At 54.6% G+C, this 16,405-nt stretch overlaps 6 protein-coding genes and 1 pseudogene across 7 annotated transcripts; 2 read left to right on the plus strand and 5 right to left on the minus strand.

Annotated features, from left to right (window-relative positions):
* Positions 1-83: 83 nt before the first annotated feature.
* On the minus strand, positions 84-2,072 carry GCG54_00007297 (uncharacterized protein; the record flags this gene model as incomplete). The annotated part of the gene is made up of 6 exons (XM_045407280.1): positions 84-336; positions 389-980; positions 1,030-1,674; positions 1,723-1,779; positions 1,830-1,851; positions 1,902-2,072. 6 exons carry the CDS (start codon positions 2,070-2,072, stop codon positions 84-86), a joined length of 1,740 nt encoding a protein of 579 aa, XP_045266201.1.
* Positions 2,073-4,931: 2,859 nt separating this feature from the next.
* Positions 4,932-5,834, minus strand: GCG54_00007298 (Ubiquitin-conjugating enzyme E2 6; the record flags this gene model as incomplete). Its single annotated transcript, XM_045407281.1, has 3 exons — positions 4,932-5,616; positions 5,666-5,745; positions 5,805-5,834. 3 exons carry the CDS (start codon positions 5,832-5,834, stop codon positions 4,932-4,934), a joined length of 795 nt encoding a protein of 264 aa, XP_045266202.1.
* Positions 5,835-6,693: 859 nt separating this feature from the next.
* GCG54_00007299 (SAM50-like protein SPAC17C9.06) lies at positions 6,694-8,295 on the plus strand (the record flags this gene model as incomplete). The annotated part of the gene is made up of 2 exons (XM_045407282.1): positions 6,694-6,835; positions 6,881-8,295. The coding sequence occupies 2 exons, from the start codon at positions 6,694-6,696 to the stop codon at positions 8,293-8,295; spliced, it is 1,557 nt and encodes a 518-aa protein (XP_045266203.1).
* Positions 8,296-8,578: 283 nt separating this feature from the next.
* Positions 8,579-9,414, minus strand: GCG54_00007300 (uncharacterized protein; the record flags this gene model as incomplete). Its single annotated transcript, XM_045407283.1, has 2 exons — positions 8,579-9,090; positions 9,138-9,414. 2 exons carry the CDS (start codon positions 9,412-9,414, stop codon positions 8,579-8,581), a joined length of 789 nt encoding a protein of 262 aa, XP_045266204.1.
* A 544-nt stretch (positions 9,415-9,958) lies between these two features.
* GCG54_00007301 (uncharacterized protein) lies at positions 9,959-10,740 on the minus strand (the record flags this gene model as incomplete). The annotated part of the gene is made up of 2 exons (XM_045407284.1): positions 9,959-10,401; positions 10,467-10,740. 2 exons carry the CDS (start codon positions 10,738-10,740, stop codon positions 9,959-9,961), a joined length of 717 nt encoding a protein of 238 aa, XP_045266205.1.
* Positions 10,741-11,743: 1,003 nt separating this feature from the next.
* Positions 11,744-13,707, minus strand: GCG54_00007302 (annotated as a pseudogene). The gene is made up of 5 exons: positions 13,407-13,707; positions 13,189-13,351; positions 12,888-13,122; positions 11,871-12,814; positions 11,744-11,818 (listed from the first exon to the last, which is right to left on the minus strand). Coding segments are annotated over exons 1-5 (1,718 nt in total).
* A 1,138-nt stretch (positions 13,708-14,845) lies between these two features.
* Positions 14,846-16,366, plus strand: GCG54_00007303 (uncharacterized protein; the record flags this gene model as incomplete). Its single annotated transcript, XM_045407285.1, has 8 exons — positions 14,846-14,869; positions 14,961-15,179; positions 15,243-15,459; positions 15,517-15,567; positions 15,627-15,650; positions 15,701-15,808; positions 15,869-15,967; positions 16,026-16,366. The coding sequence occupies 8 exons, from the start codon at positions 14,846-14,848 to the stop codon at positions 16,364-16,366; spliced, it is 1,083 nt and encodes a 360-aa protein (XP_045266206.1).
* Positions 16,367-16,405: the final 39 nt, after the last annotated feature.

Raw genomic sequence — 16,405 nt, forward strand, 5'->3', positions numbered from 1 at the left:
GGTCTCTATTATCCGGACTACAGGTCCTGCTTCGAGCCAAGCAGCCGTTCCCAATGGGTATCATATCATTACCATTACCGACCTCAGACAGAGGCGCCGTCGTCAAACGCCTTCTCCTTCTCACTTGGCTTAGTTTTGACACTGCCAGCGGTCCACTGGCGCATCTTCTTGCCCCAGAAGTACAGGACTGGGAGACCCAATGAAAGAACGATGATGGTTTCCGCGTAGAGGGCAAAAGTTTGGATGGGCCCCTTTTCCGCGATCCAGATCGTGGCCTTTGAGGCGAGGAAGAATGCGATGACGATGCGCAGAGATGAGACGTTGACTAGGACCGGCCTGTTGCTGCGTTAGCAAATATTCTTAGAAGTGCATCACAATCTCAACTTACCCTGCCCACTGTGGGTAGCTTTCTACAATGAAAACGCTGAGGATGGTCATGGTCATCAGGAACGAAAAGACGATCAAGAACGAGCCCACGAGAAGAACGCTCCAGTGGAAGTTCCTCTCGCCCGCCGTTCCGAAGATGAAGCATCCCGCCACACCAGTGACAAGCGGCAAGACAAGGTTGGCGAGGTGATGCTCCGGCTCACGACTACCACCATTCCACCTCGTCACCGCGTTGGACATTTTGTCAGCCACCGGGCCGCCAAAGACATACACTAGCGCGGAGGCAAGGAAGAAGGGTAGCACGGTCAGACCAGTCCACTGGAACTCCCAACCCTGGGCAAGCAGCGCGAAGGGCGTAATCTGCTGGGCGGCCTGGTTGTTGACGATCATGATGCTGTTGGCGAGGACAGCCCAGATGATGGCAGGGAAGTAGGTGGAGCGCAGGGCGTCGAACATGGACTTTGCAGCGCGCTTGAACTCGAAGCCGTTCTGAAAGACGCCGATGTTGGTCCAGGTCGTGCGCGGGGTAAAGGTCGTGAAGTCGAGCTCGGGGCGGTTTTGGCCAGGGGGAAGGGGGTAGATCTTTTGGCCGCCTGGACATAGTTAGCATGTAGTAAGCACCGGTAGAAAGAAACAACATACTGAGCTCCGCTTGAGATCTGGTCCACCTAGTCTCCGGTAGGAAGGCGATAAGAAGAGCCCACGCCAAGATGCCCAAGCCAGAGGTGATGTAGTACATCCACCTCCAGGTGTAGTTGGCAGACACCCAAGGGGCTGCAACTCCCAACCCAATGATGATGATACCCTGACTAGAGACAACGGCCGACATGGCCTTGTTTCTCTGGTGGATGAAGACCATATCCTGAACAATCAGGGGAATCAACGCCTCCACGGCGCCAGCTCCCAGGCCCATCAGCGCTCTCGCAAGTAGATGCTGGTGCAGGCTGGTGCTGAACGCGGCAAACAAACCACCGGCCCAGGCAGACGTCGCGGCGAACAGAAGAACGGGTCGGCGACCAATCCAGATGGATGTCGGCACGAGGAAGTAACTTGCGATACCGTTCGCCAGTAGGGGCATGGTGGCCAGGAGCGAGACCTCCTCGAGAGAGGCGGGCTTGACTCCGGCTGGGACGACAGACATGGGGTTTATGTTGAGGCCGCTGCCGCCGCTTGCCTTCTTGAAGTCGAAGGTGTTGATGACATGGGGATCGACGCCGGAGTACTCGAGGATGAAGATGGGGAGGAGACCACCGATGACAACCTCTGCCGAGAGGGCAAGGGCGCCGACTGGAGACAGTAAATAGGCTGTTCTGTATCTGGGCGTTCAAGACTTACAGAAGCACAGACAACCGATGGCTGTCCACTTGCGCCAAGCAGGAAGGTTCAGTGGATCTACAACGATTAGTTGTCATTGGCATTCAACGAAGAACGAAGGTCCTCACCCTTGGGATCGGGGGTTGGCATCTTAGTGGGAGTCAGCCACGATTCAACAGAGGACAACACGCAGCACTCACAGGAATCAACCTCAACTGCCCATTCTCATAGAGGTTTGTCGTACCGACGACCAGCGTCTCGTTCTTCTCCAACACACTATCCGCATCATCAAACTCCGACACACCGACGGTCGACGTCTGCTTCCGAGCGGCCTGCTCTTCCTGGAGCGGCCAGTTCGTGTTCGACGCCATATTGTCCGCTTGTACCGTCGATGGAGAGAAGTCGCGCAATCCCAGCCCTCAAAAAGAAGAAGAGAGAGGCCCTCCCTTCTGGGATCGCGGAAAGTCGGCGGGACGCTAACGCAGCCTTATACCATTCAACGCGCCGCCGCCGTCCCCTGCAGCAGATCCGGAAAAGCCTAAGAAGATTGGACACATACAGGGGAAGGGGAGAAAAGGGAAGAGGCGAGACGGAGACAGGCAGCCGTGCGTATCATTTGCCCAGGGCCAAAGGCGATGTATGTTGTCGAATCGGAGGCTTGCCCCCGAGTGGTCTAGGTACCTTGGAAACGTCCCATCAGGCGAACCGTCAATCTCAGGAACAGCCGCGAGGACGATGATTAGGGCTACATGCGACCATTCGGCGAAAGTACCACGATGTCTTCTCTCCTTGCTTGTTCGATGTCTGTTCCCGGTGGAGTTGCCCAGCCCTCCACATCCCGCCCGGCACCAGCTCGAAACCCATCCTCGATGATCCCCAGCACATAGCGGTTCTTCACCTGCGTGGGACGTCAGTCTCCTCCAGCGTGCCCCCGGCTCAGCCAGCGACCGTGACATGTTTCTGCTGGACAAACGTTCGTCGCCGCGAGACGAGACCAGGAACCGGGGTGTTTAAGCTTCGTCTGCTCGAGCGCAAAGTGGGCCGTTGTGCTGCATTCGGCAGTTGGACGCTACGCCCTGCAAGAGGGTTGGACGGGCCGGGGAGATAGGACGATTTCTTGGGTCTTCTTGCATCCCTACCCTCCTCTTTCCTTTTCCCACCTCATGATGGGGTTCTCGTTACAGGGTAGAACATTGTCGTTTTGCAGAGATTGTTGATGCGTTCTGTAGGGTTCGGGACGCTTTCGCGGCAGCGGGGGAGGCTAAGTCAAAGTGATGGAGAATCCTTTGCGAGGGAGACAAGTCTGGGGTGGGAATGCTGTTGGTTTGATCGCCGTTCGCGCGCGCAAGAGACCCATGCTTAGTCGTCATTCGATGTCTTGAAAATGCCCCTTTTTCCAGAGAAAACTATTCGAAATTCAATTACTACTGCGTACATACTTGGTACTTGGTATGCCCTACATATGGGGCCGAATGTAAGGTACGCAATGGATGTGTGTCCCTTGCATCGACCCGCTGCAGGATCTGGGTCAATCTATGTAGAGAGAGCCCCTAGCGCTGCGCCGAATTTAGAAAAGAACACAAACCTAATAGAGACCTCTTGTCCAACAGTCTATGAGCTACAATCACCGAGAGAGTTGGCATCTGCTTCCCCGGAAGACGAGATAAGTTTCTTCAGGTGTCAGAGCTTCGGGCGTTGGATTTTGTAAACAACCGCGCGCTAGATCACATCAGTGCGCAGGACATCCATCCTCCAGATACCAACTGCACCGCTGCGAGACTTCAGACCAAGTTTCTTTCTTGGTGAAATGCGGTTGAGACGAAAAGAACGTTGCACCCAGCCACGAGACCAACAACTGGTTGGGTCAGTTGGATGACACTGTCGAGGGGTCCCCAGAACACCTTGACTCGCCGCATGAACATGGCACCACACCCTGTTACAGAACCCCCCGGTCCGAGTGCCTCATCGTAAACACAAGCGTGTTCTCGACCGCAACTTTCTTCTTCTACGATGCCCACGCACGGACAGCGCTGCAACGACGTGGGCTAGCTGTTACGCATTCCATGTGCTGCATAGTCGAGTATGCAGAGAGGACAAAAGTATGAATGCTTTACGCAATATCAGCCATACTATTCCAACCCGCCAAGAGGCTATTAGGGTTACATGCGATGTGCTTGTTGGACAGTGGATGTGCCAATGGTCTTCGTCAGCCGGCGATCACTTTGAACTCATCTCTACATACCTCTGGCTGGCCTTTCGTCCCACATCTGCCGTCTGGTGTTTCTCCTGCTCTGCCATGACTTCATGCCGGTGATTATCACGTTTCGGCTTACCAGAAAGCCAGTCTTCTTCACATTTCTTGGGCAGTGAGTTTCCCTGCCAACACTTGCCAAGGCCATTGAACAGCCGACACCCTTCGTGATCGTCGCGAGCCGGCGCTCAATATGTCGTGTCTGATGTTTCCTTCGGATGATACCTGGCCGTCGACTCATCCGTTCTGTGCCCGGCGTCCACTTTCCGGCACTTTTCGGCGAACGTGGAGGTCTGGAGCTTTGAGAGATACATGTTGGGGCACGATATGATCGTCCATTGTGTCGTGAATGACTGGACCTAGTTTCGCCTTTATCCCTAATTATAAATAAGCAAAATAAGGAATATTGGCACTGTCGAGATACGACGGCAAAGCTTTATGGAAATGTAACGTCGAACCAACATCGAATTTGAGTTACTCTCTTATTAAGCGGCCTTTCTCACTCCAATAACTGTCAGGTCGTGCAGAAGAAAGCCACGGCAGATGAGAAGAATGTTGTCGACGCAGATCAGACGCCACTTGGCTGAGCCCATGCAGCCAATGAACCATCATGCCACACAACTAGTATCACTACGAAAGCCAATTCAAGAGCGAGTGTTGCAATTGATATTCCCAGGAGGTATTTCCACTGTCGAATCTAGAATACATTCGTCGTAAGCGTTTTGCCAACCCATTCAACCGTCTCAGTCCTCTATTAGTAAAACTCTTTGTGTGTTTGTGTGTATCACTCTGGTCCATCACCGGTGTCCATCGCCGGTGTCCATCGCCGGTGTCGTCGTCGGTGTCCGTCGCCGGAAAAAGCCCAAAAACGCCATGCTCAGCCGTGTCATTCCATGCGCACTGTATTTATTATCCATCGGCGACGTCAGGCCGACGCTGTTTGATTTTCTGTGTTGAAAGATGCGAAGCCATCTAGCACTCAGCTATCGCTACCCAGCACTCGGGCCAGGAGGACGTAGAAGAAAATGAGACCGCCGGCGACGAGGAGCTTATTTTGGTTGAGCCAGCCGCGGCCGGCGTCACGCTGCTGGACGACGGCATCGACGACAGCCTGGGCCTGGTGGCCGCTGCCAGCTCCAATGCCGAGCTGGGGCCCGCACGAGGCCCCTGCTGGGCCGCCGATCTTGTTCCCTGTCGCGAAGTCGATCTTATTCTCCTTCATCCAGTCCCAGTTCGCCTTGTCGACTTCGGGCCATTCGCCGCGGAATTTGGCGCCGCCGTCGCCGGCCTTGACATTGCCTTTTTGTGTGTTGGACTTGGTATGGGAGCCACCACCGGTAGAGTTCCACCATTTTGTACGCAACGCCAGCATCTTACGCTCAGCCTCAGTGCTCGAAACGGAACCCGTAGTCATCTCTTCGCTCGTCATGAAAGAAAGCAGGCCGATAAGGATGGTAGAGACTTCCCACGCGGGGTTGAAGGATTTGGGATGGAAGTCGGAGATGGAGAGGCAAAGTCGTGTGGATGGTTGGAATCGGCCGGATGGGGTGTGCATTCGGATCGCTGGGGGCGCGAAGGGGTAGTTTGGAGGGAACACGAGAGTTCCCCAGTACTGGCCGCCATGATACGGTGTGTTTTCGGGGCCGGTGATGATGTAGTGCCACCTAGTAACCGGTTAGCAGGAGTCTGTGAGGCCGGGATGAAAGAACATACTCAAGAATGTTGGAGTCGGAGGGATGGGCCTCGATGTATGGCGGAGGGTTCTCGGAGATGGTCTTGTACTCGCGCGTCAACTGCAGGGCGGCTGTCAGTGCTACTGCAACGTGGTGAAGGAGGGGAAGAGAAGACATACACGCTTCTGTGCGGCTCTGCTGGCTGCCATGACTGAAGATGTGCGAAGCGAAACCCTAGTGATCCGGTTGGGGGGCGAGCGAGAGGAGTATCGAGATGACGATGACGGACCACGACGTAATCAGGGACGGACACCTCAAAGGCCTGGCGGGCGGTCTCTGGCAAGGAAGACCAGCGGGCGAAAAAGAATGTGGGAAAATGAAATGCACAGACTGAAGAATAGAAGAGAAGTTGAGTAGCCGCGCAGCTGAGCCTGTGGGAGACGTCTGCTGGGCTTTGCGGTTGCGCTGGAGCTGGATGGAAATGGAAGCGGGTGGTTGAAGGACGGAGGATCGGAAACACTCAGCAGCGGACAGTGGACAGTGGACAAGTTGGGGAATGCGGCGAGGCTGTGACAGGCACAGGCGCATGGGGTACGTACCTTGCATACCTCACCTGTGTACTCCGTACTGTGTACGGTCTACCTGTGTAAGCAGCGGAATTTCAAGGTTTGGCGGAGCAGCGGCGCGGTGACTTCGGCCTCCAGCTGGCAACGCCTCACTCATTATGTCACCGCGCAGAGTGCACGCGAGTGCCTCAGCCACAGAATTTCCACCAACAGCCTGCGCATACAGGGTCCAAGCGTCTGCATATGTGGCTGAGAGACGTGGCTTGAGCTTCATGGTGTGGCGCGACCTCATGGACCCGCCACAAACCACACAAGCCAATCAGACTGCCCCCTGTCGCGTGTTCCCGGCCCGCGTATTCGTACCTTAGGTGCAGGTCCCTTCCCTCCAGGTCCTTTCAATTGGACCCGGCGCCCGTGCTCCGCCGTTGCATCTCGAATTTCAACCCGAAGCCTGCCGATTGTCCCTCCAGCCCACCTTACATCGTCACCACAGCCCGCTACGATGGCGTCCAACCCGACCGACAAGCTCAAGGCCGGGCCTGATGCTCTCCGCAAGGAGGCCGAGTCCTCTGCCGCCTTCGAGAACCTGCAGGAGGAGGCCAAGATTAGGAGATTCCAGGCTCTGGCAAGGACTGACCCGGCCCGTTATGCTGCCACTCGCCCGTGCTAATGCGCATCCCAGCTTGCAGAGCAGAACTCCCAGCCCATGACCATCAACCGTCTCCAGGTCCACGGCGCTTCCAACACCCGACGCGGCTTCCTCGACCCCATCTTCGAGCCCCTCCTGACCGCCGAGGCCAACAGCTCCTCAACCCTCGGCGAAGTCGCAGCCCGCCTGGGTGATGCCAAGGGCAAGCTCGAGAGACTGGGCATCTTCCACCCCGACCCCAAGGTTCACATCAACGGATCCGACCCCGCCGACCCCTCCTCCGCCCCTACCGACGTCGACGTCGACATTGTTGTTAAGGAGCTCTCCCGATACAAGATCAACGCCGGCACCGATGTAGGAAACAGCGAAGGCTCCGTCTACACCTCCGTGCTCTGGCGCAACATCTTTGGCGGCGCTGAGCAGCTCACCGTCAATGCGAGTGCTGGAAACAAGACGCGGTCCGCTTACAGCGCGAACCTGAGTGCTCCTGTCAACAGCAACCCCGACACCAGGATTTCTCTGGAGGCATTGGCGTCTACCACAGACAAGGCATGGGCTGCCCACCAAGAGGCTGTCAAGGGAGGCAACCTCCGCTTCTCCTGGCTGTCTGGCAAGAGTGTGCACTCGCTCGAATACTCTGGTGTCTGGCGTCAGGTTACCGGTCTTGGCGACAACGCGAGCCCCTCCGTCCGCGCCGACGCCGGCGACTCAGTCAAGAGCTCCATCAAGCACACATACTCGCGCGATGAGAGAGACAATGCGCAACTGCCTCAAAGCGGCTACCTGCTCAAGTCCGTCTTCGAGCTTGCCGGTGTTGGTCCCCTCGCCGGAGACGTTGCCTTCTCCAAGGGCGAGTGCGAGATCGGTGGCGCCGTGCCCATCCCTCTTCCCGGCATCAAGGGCCGTTCCGGTATCTCCATTGGAGGAGGCCTCCGCTTCGGCATGCTCTATCCTCTCCCTCTCGGCTTCGCCTCCGAAGGGAAGGCCCAGCCCAGCCGCATCAACGACAGGTTCCAGCTCGGCGGCCCTACCGACGTCCGCGGGTTCCACTTTGGTGGCCTTGGTCCCCACGACGGCTCGAACGCTGTCGGCGGAGATCTCTTTGCTGCCGGAAGCGTGAACATGCTCTTCCCCCTGCCCTACAAGGGCGCCGACTCCGCTCTTCGCTTCCAGGTCTTCGCCAACGGTGGCAGGCTCGTGGCGTTGAAAAACAAGACCAAGGGCGACGGCGAGAAGAAGGCCGCTGGTCTCAGCACCCGAAGCGTCGCGGGTAGCATGTACAATGCCCTCAACGACCTGACCACGGGCTTGCCGACGACCGCTGTCGGTGTCGGTCTGGTCTATGCCCATCCTGTTGCTCGATTCGAACTAAACTTCAGCTTGCCTATGGTGCTCCGTAAGGGCGAACAGGGCACCAAGGGCCTTCAGGTTGGCGTCGGTATCAACTTCTTGTAGATGCAAGACGACGAGGGCGGATGTGGGCATGGACGAGGCTATGGCTGGCGGGGCGAGAGGGGCTGGTGAAGGACGAATAGAGGAAGAAAAGTAAATACCATAGACACTCTCGAAAATCAATGCTTCAAAGTTCAAAGTTCCAGGCTGTTGTCTACTCCTCTATTTTATGTACATATAGAAGCTTCACCTCCATTGTTTCTTTCGCCTACTTACTCGGGATTGGCGGCACCAAGTTATGTACTTTACTCATGGCTCCTATATAGACCTGCCATCATACAGTCCACTACTGGGGAAGCTCATGCCGAACCGTTGGGTCCGGAGGAAGTTCCGTTGTCGGCTGCTGCCCATATACAGGCCGGTTCGCTTGCACAAAGCCTCCAGGATATTCGTGCTTAGCCCATGCCGGCGCAGGTGACGATTCAGAACCTCCGGCAGTCGTCATCCCATCTAACCCCGCGGCTCTCGACTTCTTCTTCTCCCGCAGAAGCAAGACCGTCAGCGCCACAACCGCAATAGCCAGCGGAAGTCCAACGCCAACCCCTATGCCTGCCGCCGCTCCAGTTGATATTCCGTTGCTGGCCTCCGAAGTTGTCGAGCACACCGCGATGGATGTGCCGCTGGGCCCGGCGCTCGTCGCCGCCGCGATTCCGAGATCGGATTCCAACGCCGTGTTGATCAACATCCTCCCTCTAGGACTCGGCATCGTAAAGTTTCCCTTGTCGCAATCGTTCCGTCCGCGACATGTCCAGATGGCGTCCTGGAAGCAGTAGTTGACACCGGTGTGTCCACTCAGTGCTGTATAAGTCAGCCTAGAGCCATGGTTCTGCAAGGGGAAAGCCTACCAGCATCGCGGCAAATCTTGGGGCACCCGGCCGCTCGAAAGTTCTTGTCTGTGCAGGAGTTCCGGTACATCGTCCACGCATTCGGCTCCAGACAGAGTCCGTTATCGAGGCAGTAGTGGTTGGACTTGCGACAGCACGCGACCGCGGCATTGTCTCCAATCTTGGGGCATTCAATGCCGCCCTGGTCAACCGAGCCATCTGGGAAGTAGCAAGTTTCGCCAGTGGCTGATGCCACCAACGTCAGAAGCGCGACAAGTCTAAGGGCGGGCCGGTGCATATTCACGATGAAGAGGGATGGGCCGCTGTGTGATGCTGACGTAGCGAAGTATTGGAGTTCGGTTTTTTAAATGTCATGTCGCAAAACCCGGCCACTGCGGTTAGGCTGACTTGCCGACTGTGTCTCACTCGTCGTATTTCATCGACTTGTGTGTTGCCCGATTAGGAAATAGGAAGTCGTCAAACTATCTTCAGCTCTTGTACGAGGTCCGAGCCTTGGCCCTGCAGATTTGTCTCACTGGCTCGTCACTTCCAGTGGCAGCAACCACTCACCTCTCAAAGCTACGTTTCCCATGTCTTGGTTGCTTACATTGAAATTGGTTCACCCCCCGCCAAGACCGCCGTTGCAACCGAGTGTCGTCTGACAGGTTGGCTTAAAGCCTGATATTTGGCGTAGCAGCGCAAAGAACCTCGCAGCAACCCTGACGCATATGCTGGGTTAGTCACTAAAACCGTCCTCCAAGTCTCACCTATCCTCTTCCCACCACTCAATTCCAACATTCAGCTACACCTGCTGTTGCGGCCCCAGTCCCTGGCTGGCACGATCACTGAGGCAGCTCGTGCCTCACAGTTGCATCCGTTGCTAGCTCCGTTGTTCTCTCTCCGTCTACCCTATGAAGTTGATAATGAGACCGATCTGGTGAAGCGAACAAGTTTGCAGGCTTCGAGGAAGCTTGGTTTGGCATAAGAATTGGCTGTGACAGCAAAGCTGCTTTTGACTTCTTTCTCTCGCGAACCAACAACGTCGCGAGCACAGCAACGCTGATTAACAGCGGTATCCCTATGCCAGCTCCAACGCCTACTACCGCCCTTGTGGAAATCCCGACGCTCTTAGAGACGCCGTTAGGATCAGCCGTGGCGGTAGCATTCATAATGATTTGTACTGGACTCTCCATTGAGATGCTAGTCTTGTTGCAGATCCCAGCATCTTCGCATGTCCAGATCTTTTCCACGGGACACCAATTGACGCCTCGATGAGCATCCTCAGCTATTCGGAAATGAATGTCAGAGACTAAGGCTTTCAGTCGAGGATGTGGGATTTCAATGACGCACATTGCTTCAGACACACTGTAGGGCACCCGTCGGCTCTAAATGTGCGGTCTGTACAAGAAGCCCGGTATATTGTAAATGCCCTCGGCTCGAGGCAAAGGCCGTTGTCAAGGCAGTAATGGTCGTCGTAGCAGCACCCTGCGGCCTTTCCCTCCTGGGGCTCGAAGCATCTCTTTCCCCTCGTATCTGTACTGGTATCAGGGAAAAAGCAGCCCTGGCAAAAGGTTGTTTTACTGTGAAGCACAAGTAAGAAAACGAAAATCAAACGTCGTTTCATTCCGAACGCAATTTGGCCAGCACGCTATGGAAGAAAATTCAAATGGACAGTCTGGTCGCCTGGGCCAGGGGTTAAATAGTTCACAGACCGCCGCATGTCTCGTCCCGGTACCTCAGCATGGCAGCTGACACTGTCTTGCCTGTTTATGCACTCATTAGCCGTCTATGCTTCAGTTTCATACTGTGCTAATATTGTTTCGAGGCTCTATGCCATCCCTAGTCAAACCATTGTACATACATTCAGCCGTCGTGGCCTGATGCTCAGTGTTGTAGCTGGCAACGTGGCTGAAAGCTGATTCTGAATCCCAGTCGGCCTGTGTCTGGATCACGCCACTTCTCGCATGCGACCTTTCTCATTCGAGATGACGCCAGGATTCAATCAAATCTGGGCAATCTGATGGGCTTTCTCAAGTGGTGGCAGGACATTCCTACAGCCTTAAACCTCAAGGATAATCACACTCCCTCATTGCTGAAAGGCTACCTTAGTAGGAAGTATCAGAGGAGAACGATAACGCTTTAACTCAATACTTGTGTCAAGAGGTAACAGTGAAAGGAAACTATTGTGCAAACGAAACAAGTCAAATTCAAAGGGCGTGCTGCGCGTTACGTCGAAAACGAAGCCTCACAGTTTCAGTGTAATTTAAGCAGATTGCTCCTGCGATATTGGAGGGAGACGAAAAACTTCTTTGTGCGGGAGGTCATGCCCTGGGGGTGTGATTGCACAAAAGTACTGGAAATCAGCACAGAAACCTCGACGTATGTGGCTGAGACTGAGCAGCGCCTTGGGGTTTGTACCGCAAACCACACGTGCTCCAGTAGAGTGGAGGTTTTTACCGACATGATGAACCCTATTAATCACCATTTGTACATGTAAAAGTGCATGGTACCATGATAATATGCATGCGCCCTAATTATGTACACTTGAATCATCTTATTGCCTGAAAATTGGTCTTCACCTGAGTGGCGGGCAGGCAATTCGCAATGGGTTCACTCTTGGTCGAAATTTACTCTGATAGCTTCTTCACCAAGTCGGCAACCGACTGGACCACGGGGTATTTGGGAAAAGCAGGCTTGTATACCTAAAACTTGTTAACATAGACTTTCATTTACATCTTAGTAAGAACAGCTTACCGCTTGGCATCGAGCATTGAAATCGGCCGTGGAACCATCCAGACGAGACAACTCATCCTCGGGGACGCCAAGCTTGACGAGGGTTCCCGACTCGGGTGCAACCTTGTCCCACCCAGGACCGGCAGCGGGTTCCTTGATCCATTCTACAAACCACCCGTGGATGGAGTCAGCCAATGCCTGTTGGGCCTCGGTGACGTTCGACAAAGCCTCAAAACACTCATTGCCGCCATGGAAGAAGGGAACCTCGGTGCCATGAGTGGGAGCAGTGCCAGGAACTCCGACGACATTGTCATAGACGCCGAAGAAGCGGTAGACCCAAGTGTCCTGTGCGGCACTGCGGAGGTCCTGGAGATAGTCTACGGCGCAGTTGAAGCGAGCGTCGCCGTACTGGGCACCGCTACGGAGAGACTCCGTCCCATAGACTGAAGCGTTGTATGCCTCGATCAGAACAGCATCCTCGATGTGAGCACTGTCGGCATCAAATGTGTTGATCCAGGAGCTGAAGTTCGTGTTTTCGGCGCCGTAAACGAGACTGAAGATGGTACCCTCGCCATTGGAGGTACCAGTAAGGAGCGGCACGTGGGTAGCATACTTGCCAGCGGCAAAACGAGCAGCATAGTCGGAATGGCGGGTGATGTTGTCAATGACAGGAGTGAACCAAGTGTTGAAGGTCGAGTTGAAGTTGGTGGTCTGGAAGGCGTAGACGTCGACATCGCGAAGGCAATCGATCTGGCCGTCGCCACCAGCAGGGCATCCGACCTCGGTAGCAACGGCGTCAAGGGCCTCGTTGACCGGTGCGTAGGCAGGACCGGACATGGCGTTGGCGCTCATCTGCACAGCTCCCTTGAGCCAAGAGTCCGGGTGGTTCCATAGGTAGTGATCGACCTGGACTGAGCCAGAGGAATGGCCACCGAAGACGATGTGGTCGGGGTTTCCTCCGAATGCTGGTCTGGCGTTAGACTCGTGTCACTTTGATCGGCATTGGCCACTCATGTGAGATCTTATATGCTTGCTTACCCCGGATATTCTCGTGGATCCAATCAAGGGCTTTCTCAACGTCCAGGATGCTAAAGTTTTGGGACTCTTCAGGGTTGGCATCCTTCAACTCCGCAGAGTGTGGAGAGGCGAAGATGCTCTCGCGGGTGTTGAAGTTGACGTAAACAACTCCATTGCGAGCGAAGTTGGTTCCCTGGATCTGAGGATTGCTGTTGGAGCCGGTCACCATGGCACCGCCGTACATGTAGACAAATACCTGCGCGCATTATCGTTCAGTCTTGGAAACTAATTACTAAATCTGTGGGTTCTCGATTCGACTTACGGGCAGGTCATTTCCGTTCGGAGGAGACCAGATGTTCAAGTTGAGACAATCCTCGCCCTGCTGGCTGAATGTAGTACCGGAGATGGCCTGAGGGCATGTTGGGCCGTATGACGTCGCATCGAAGGTCGCGTTTGAACGCAGAACATTCTGAGGCGCTCTCCATCTTTGAAAGTTTCGTTAGTCCAGCTGAAAGTCGAAAATCGCAATGATCGACATACCTATTCTCCCCACCTGTCGTCGCCGCAAAGGGGATGCCCAAAAACACCGCATTGCGAGAATCATCACGAAAGCCCTTGATCCTTCCCTGAGGAAGGACGACGCTTGTGGGCCTGGTGATGTTGGCACATGCAGCCACCGCCGCGTGAGGGAAGACAGAGGCCACCGCCAGGACCAAGCTTGCGCCGGTTGTCAAGACATTGACGAGTCCCATGATGCACTCACTTTGTTGACGACGATCGGTGAGGTGCGTGCGGAAGGTGGGAGGACAACTAGGTAGTCCAAGCTGTTGAGGGCGTCCATGCAGTTCATATGAATCACGAGCGATGCTCTTTTCCCTTTTGACGAGACCCCTACGAAGACAGATGTGGGCAGACAGATGGCGATGGTTTGGTGAAGTGGAGAGGGAACCACAGAACGCCAGGGGTTCAAACCCATGTCAACTCCGCCCATAGGGGGCTCTTTGTGCTGACATTCGCGCTATCGAGAACGAAAAGGTCGCCTTCTCCGGAAATCTCATTTAATGTTAGGCTGGGCAGGCTGGGATCAGGGTCGTTTTCTTGAGCTTCATCCGAAGAAAGCCCACGCATCTCACCGGTGAGACTCCACAGCCGGCTCTGTCGGCGTTAATCCCGCGCGCGGTTCGATGTTGAAGAATTCCAAGATCCTGATTCCCATGTGCAAAACACGTTGGTAGACCTTGTCAACTCCCACGTTGCAGAGCGCCGCTCCCCTGACACTCTCAACCAGCCAGCCCTAGCGGCTCCAGGCTGTCTCCACCGGCAGAGGGACTCGAGAAATCAATAATGCCGCGAAGCATGCAGAGCCCATGGCCCCATGTTGATTCCCTGTTGGATCCCCTGCCTCGGCGGCGGAACAAGCGGAACCGGCGAACTTCAGCCTACTATGTACGCTACTGTTGGCACTAATTCTTGAACATCACGAGAATCCTGATATGGTCACTCCACGTCTCTCGGCCTCATTGGATCCGATTGACTGGAACCAATGCTTCATGCGCTGGCGATTTCTGGGACCTGATTGCCCGTCAGCATTTGCCAGATGGGCCACGAGGCTTGCAACAGTTTCTCATCCCACAGGCTAGGTCGGAATTCCCGCTTCTCGCGCCAAGTCCGGAGGAGATGTGCAGATTTGACAGATACCTTTTTGCCCACGAGGGCAACACCTTGCCTAGCGCTGTGTGGTGCGCCACATCCCTACACGAGGTGACTGACAGGTGCAGGAAATGCACAAGCCATGGATCGTCGCACCATGGCCAAGCTGAATTGAAAACAAGCGGGATGCATAAGGAGGGCCTCTGAGCAGCCCCGAGGCCCAGCTACTTGGTCGTGGATCGAGCAATAAGACCTGAGGGGCATCCACCGCCCTTCCTCTTCTGTCTTGTTTGCACAAGTTGACGTGAGGACCGGTCATCTTGCTCGTCATGGCCGAAGGTCTTGGCCAAGTAGTAGGTGCAATTCACATATTGGGCATCATTTTTTGAAGCTCAAGTTGCGAGACCTTTCCCACTTTCTGATGCTGACAGTTCGAGTACTCAGATCTCCTGGTACATCTGTACTGTAGCGGCAACCCTTTTCCTGGTCCTCAGGCTGTGGGTCCGAATTCGGAGGTTCAAGGCCCTAGGCATCGACGATGGCCTCCTGATATTGTCGGCATGTTGTCTCATCGGGGACTTGATCATTCAGCAGCACATGTGGAATCTTGGTATGGCTGAGATTCCAAAGGCCACAAGAGAGGAGTTCATTCAGATTATGCAGGTAAGACTCTCGGTACCGGCTGGCGCAACCTGAGACTTGGAACTGACGAGGTATGACACAAAGATGATCGTTCCTGGATCAATCCTCTACGTGACCTCTCTCTGGGCCATCAAAGTTGCACTTGTAATCTTCTACAAAAGAATCGCAGCACCAGCATCGAGACTTCAGATCGTATACAACATTGCGATTGGCCTTCTCTTGGCGTCTTGGGCAACTATCTTCTTTCACATCATTTTCCAGTGTTACCCGCACGACAAGAGATGGTCAATGGATCCTAATTGTGAGTTAACAATGGGCAAAACCAGACCGAGGAACTTAAGATACTGACATCCTATAGACCAATGCGATCCGAAGGACGCTGAGATCAACTATTGGTTGACGATTCTAGGTGAGAGCCCCTCCAACTGATCGCCCTGATGAGCTTGGACTGTGCTAACCCCTCTGTAGTAAACATCGGTTCCGATGTCGCCAGTAAGCCAAGAACATTGTGTTGCTACTTTCTCCTTTCTGACAAAACCCAGCAATCAGCTTGCCAATTTCCATGGTTCTCAAGCTGCAGATGAAGTTGAAGCAGAAGCTTGGCGTCGCCGCCATCTTCGCACTCGGTTTCTTCGTCATCATCGCCAGCAGTAAGTTGCATTGTCTCGATGTCATGCCCTGGCAATTTGATTTCAATCTAATAATCGCAGTTATCCGAGCATTTTACTCAAAGAAAATGGAGACAATGTTGACTTGCACTGTGTCTATGATCGAGACAGCTGTTGCAATCATTGCCGCATCCCTTCCAGGTACGCCGGCCCTTGACCCATCATCTGATCATCAGTGCACTGACATATTACTATAAAGCACTGCGAACACTCTTCCTCGGGCACAACTCGACTCGCGGGACCACATCAAACTACCGCTACGGGAACTACGAACTCTCATCGGCCGCAATCGGCACCAGACGAACCCATCACAGCCGCCTCACAACCACCGTAGTTGGCGGAACACAGATTAGAGACAATGACTCGGACGAGGAACTGTTCAAGGAGGCCGGTCGGTTGAGTGCTTCTGGACGAGGAGCCTCTGTTACACCGACAGCGGATAATCCAGGCGTTATCTCTGTCAGCACAACATTCCAGGTGCATCATGGGGCCAATGAAGAGGGCGCAATGTCCAAGGAGAGACTCGAACAGTACCCTTAGGGAGACCGAGATCTTTCTCTGCATTGACACTCTCTCTAT

Source organism: Colletotrichum gloeosporioides, assembly GCF_011800055.1.
Source record: "Colletotrichum gloeosporioides strain Lc1 chromosome Unknown consensus_32, whole genome shotgun sequence".
Lineage (NCBI taxonomy): Eukaryota > Fungi > Ascomycota > Sordariomycetes > Glomerellales > Glomerellaceae > Colletotrichum > Colletotrichum gloeosporioides.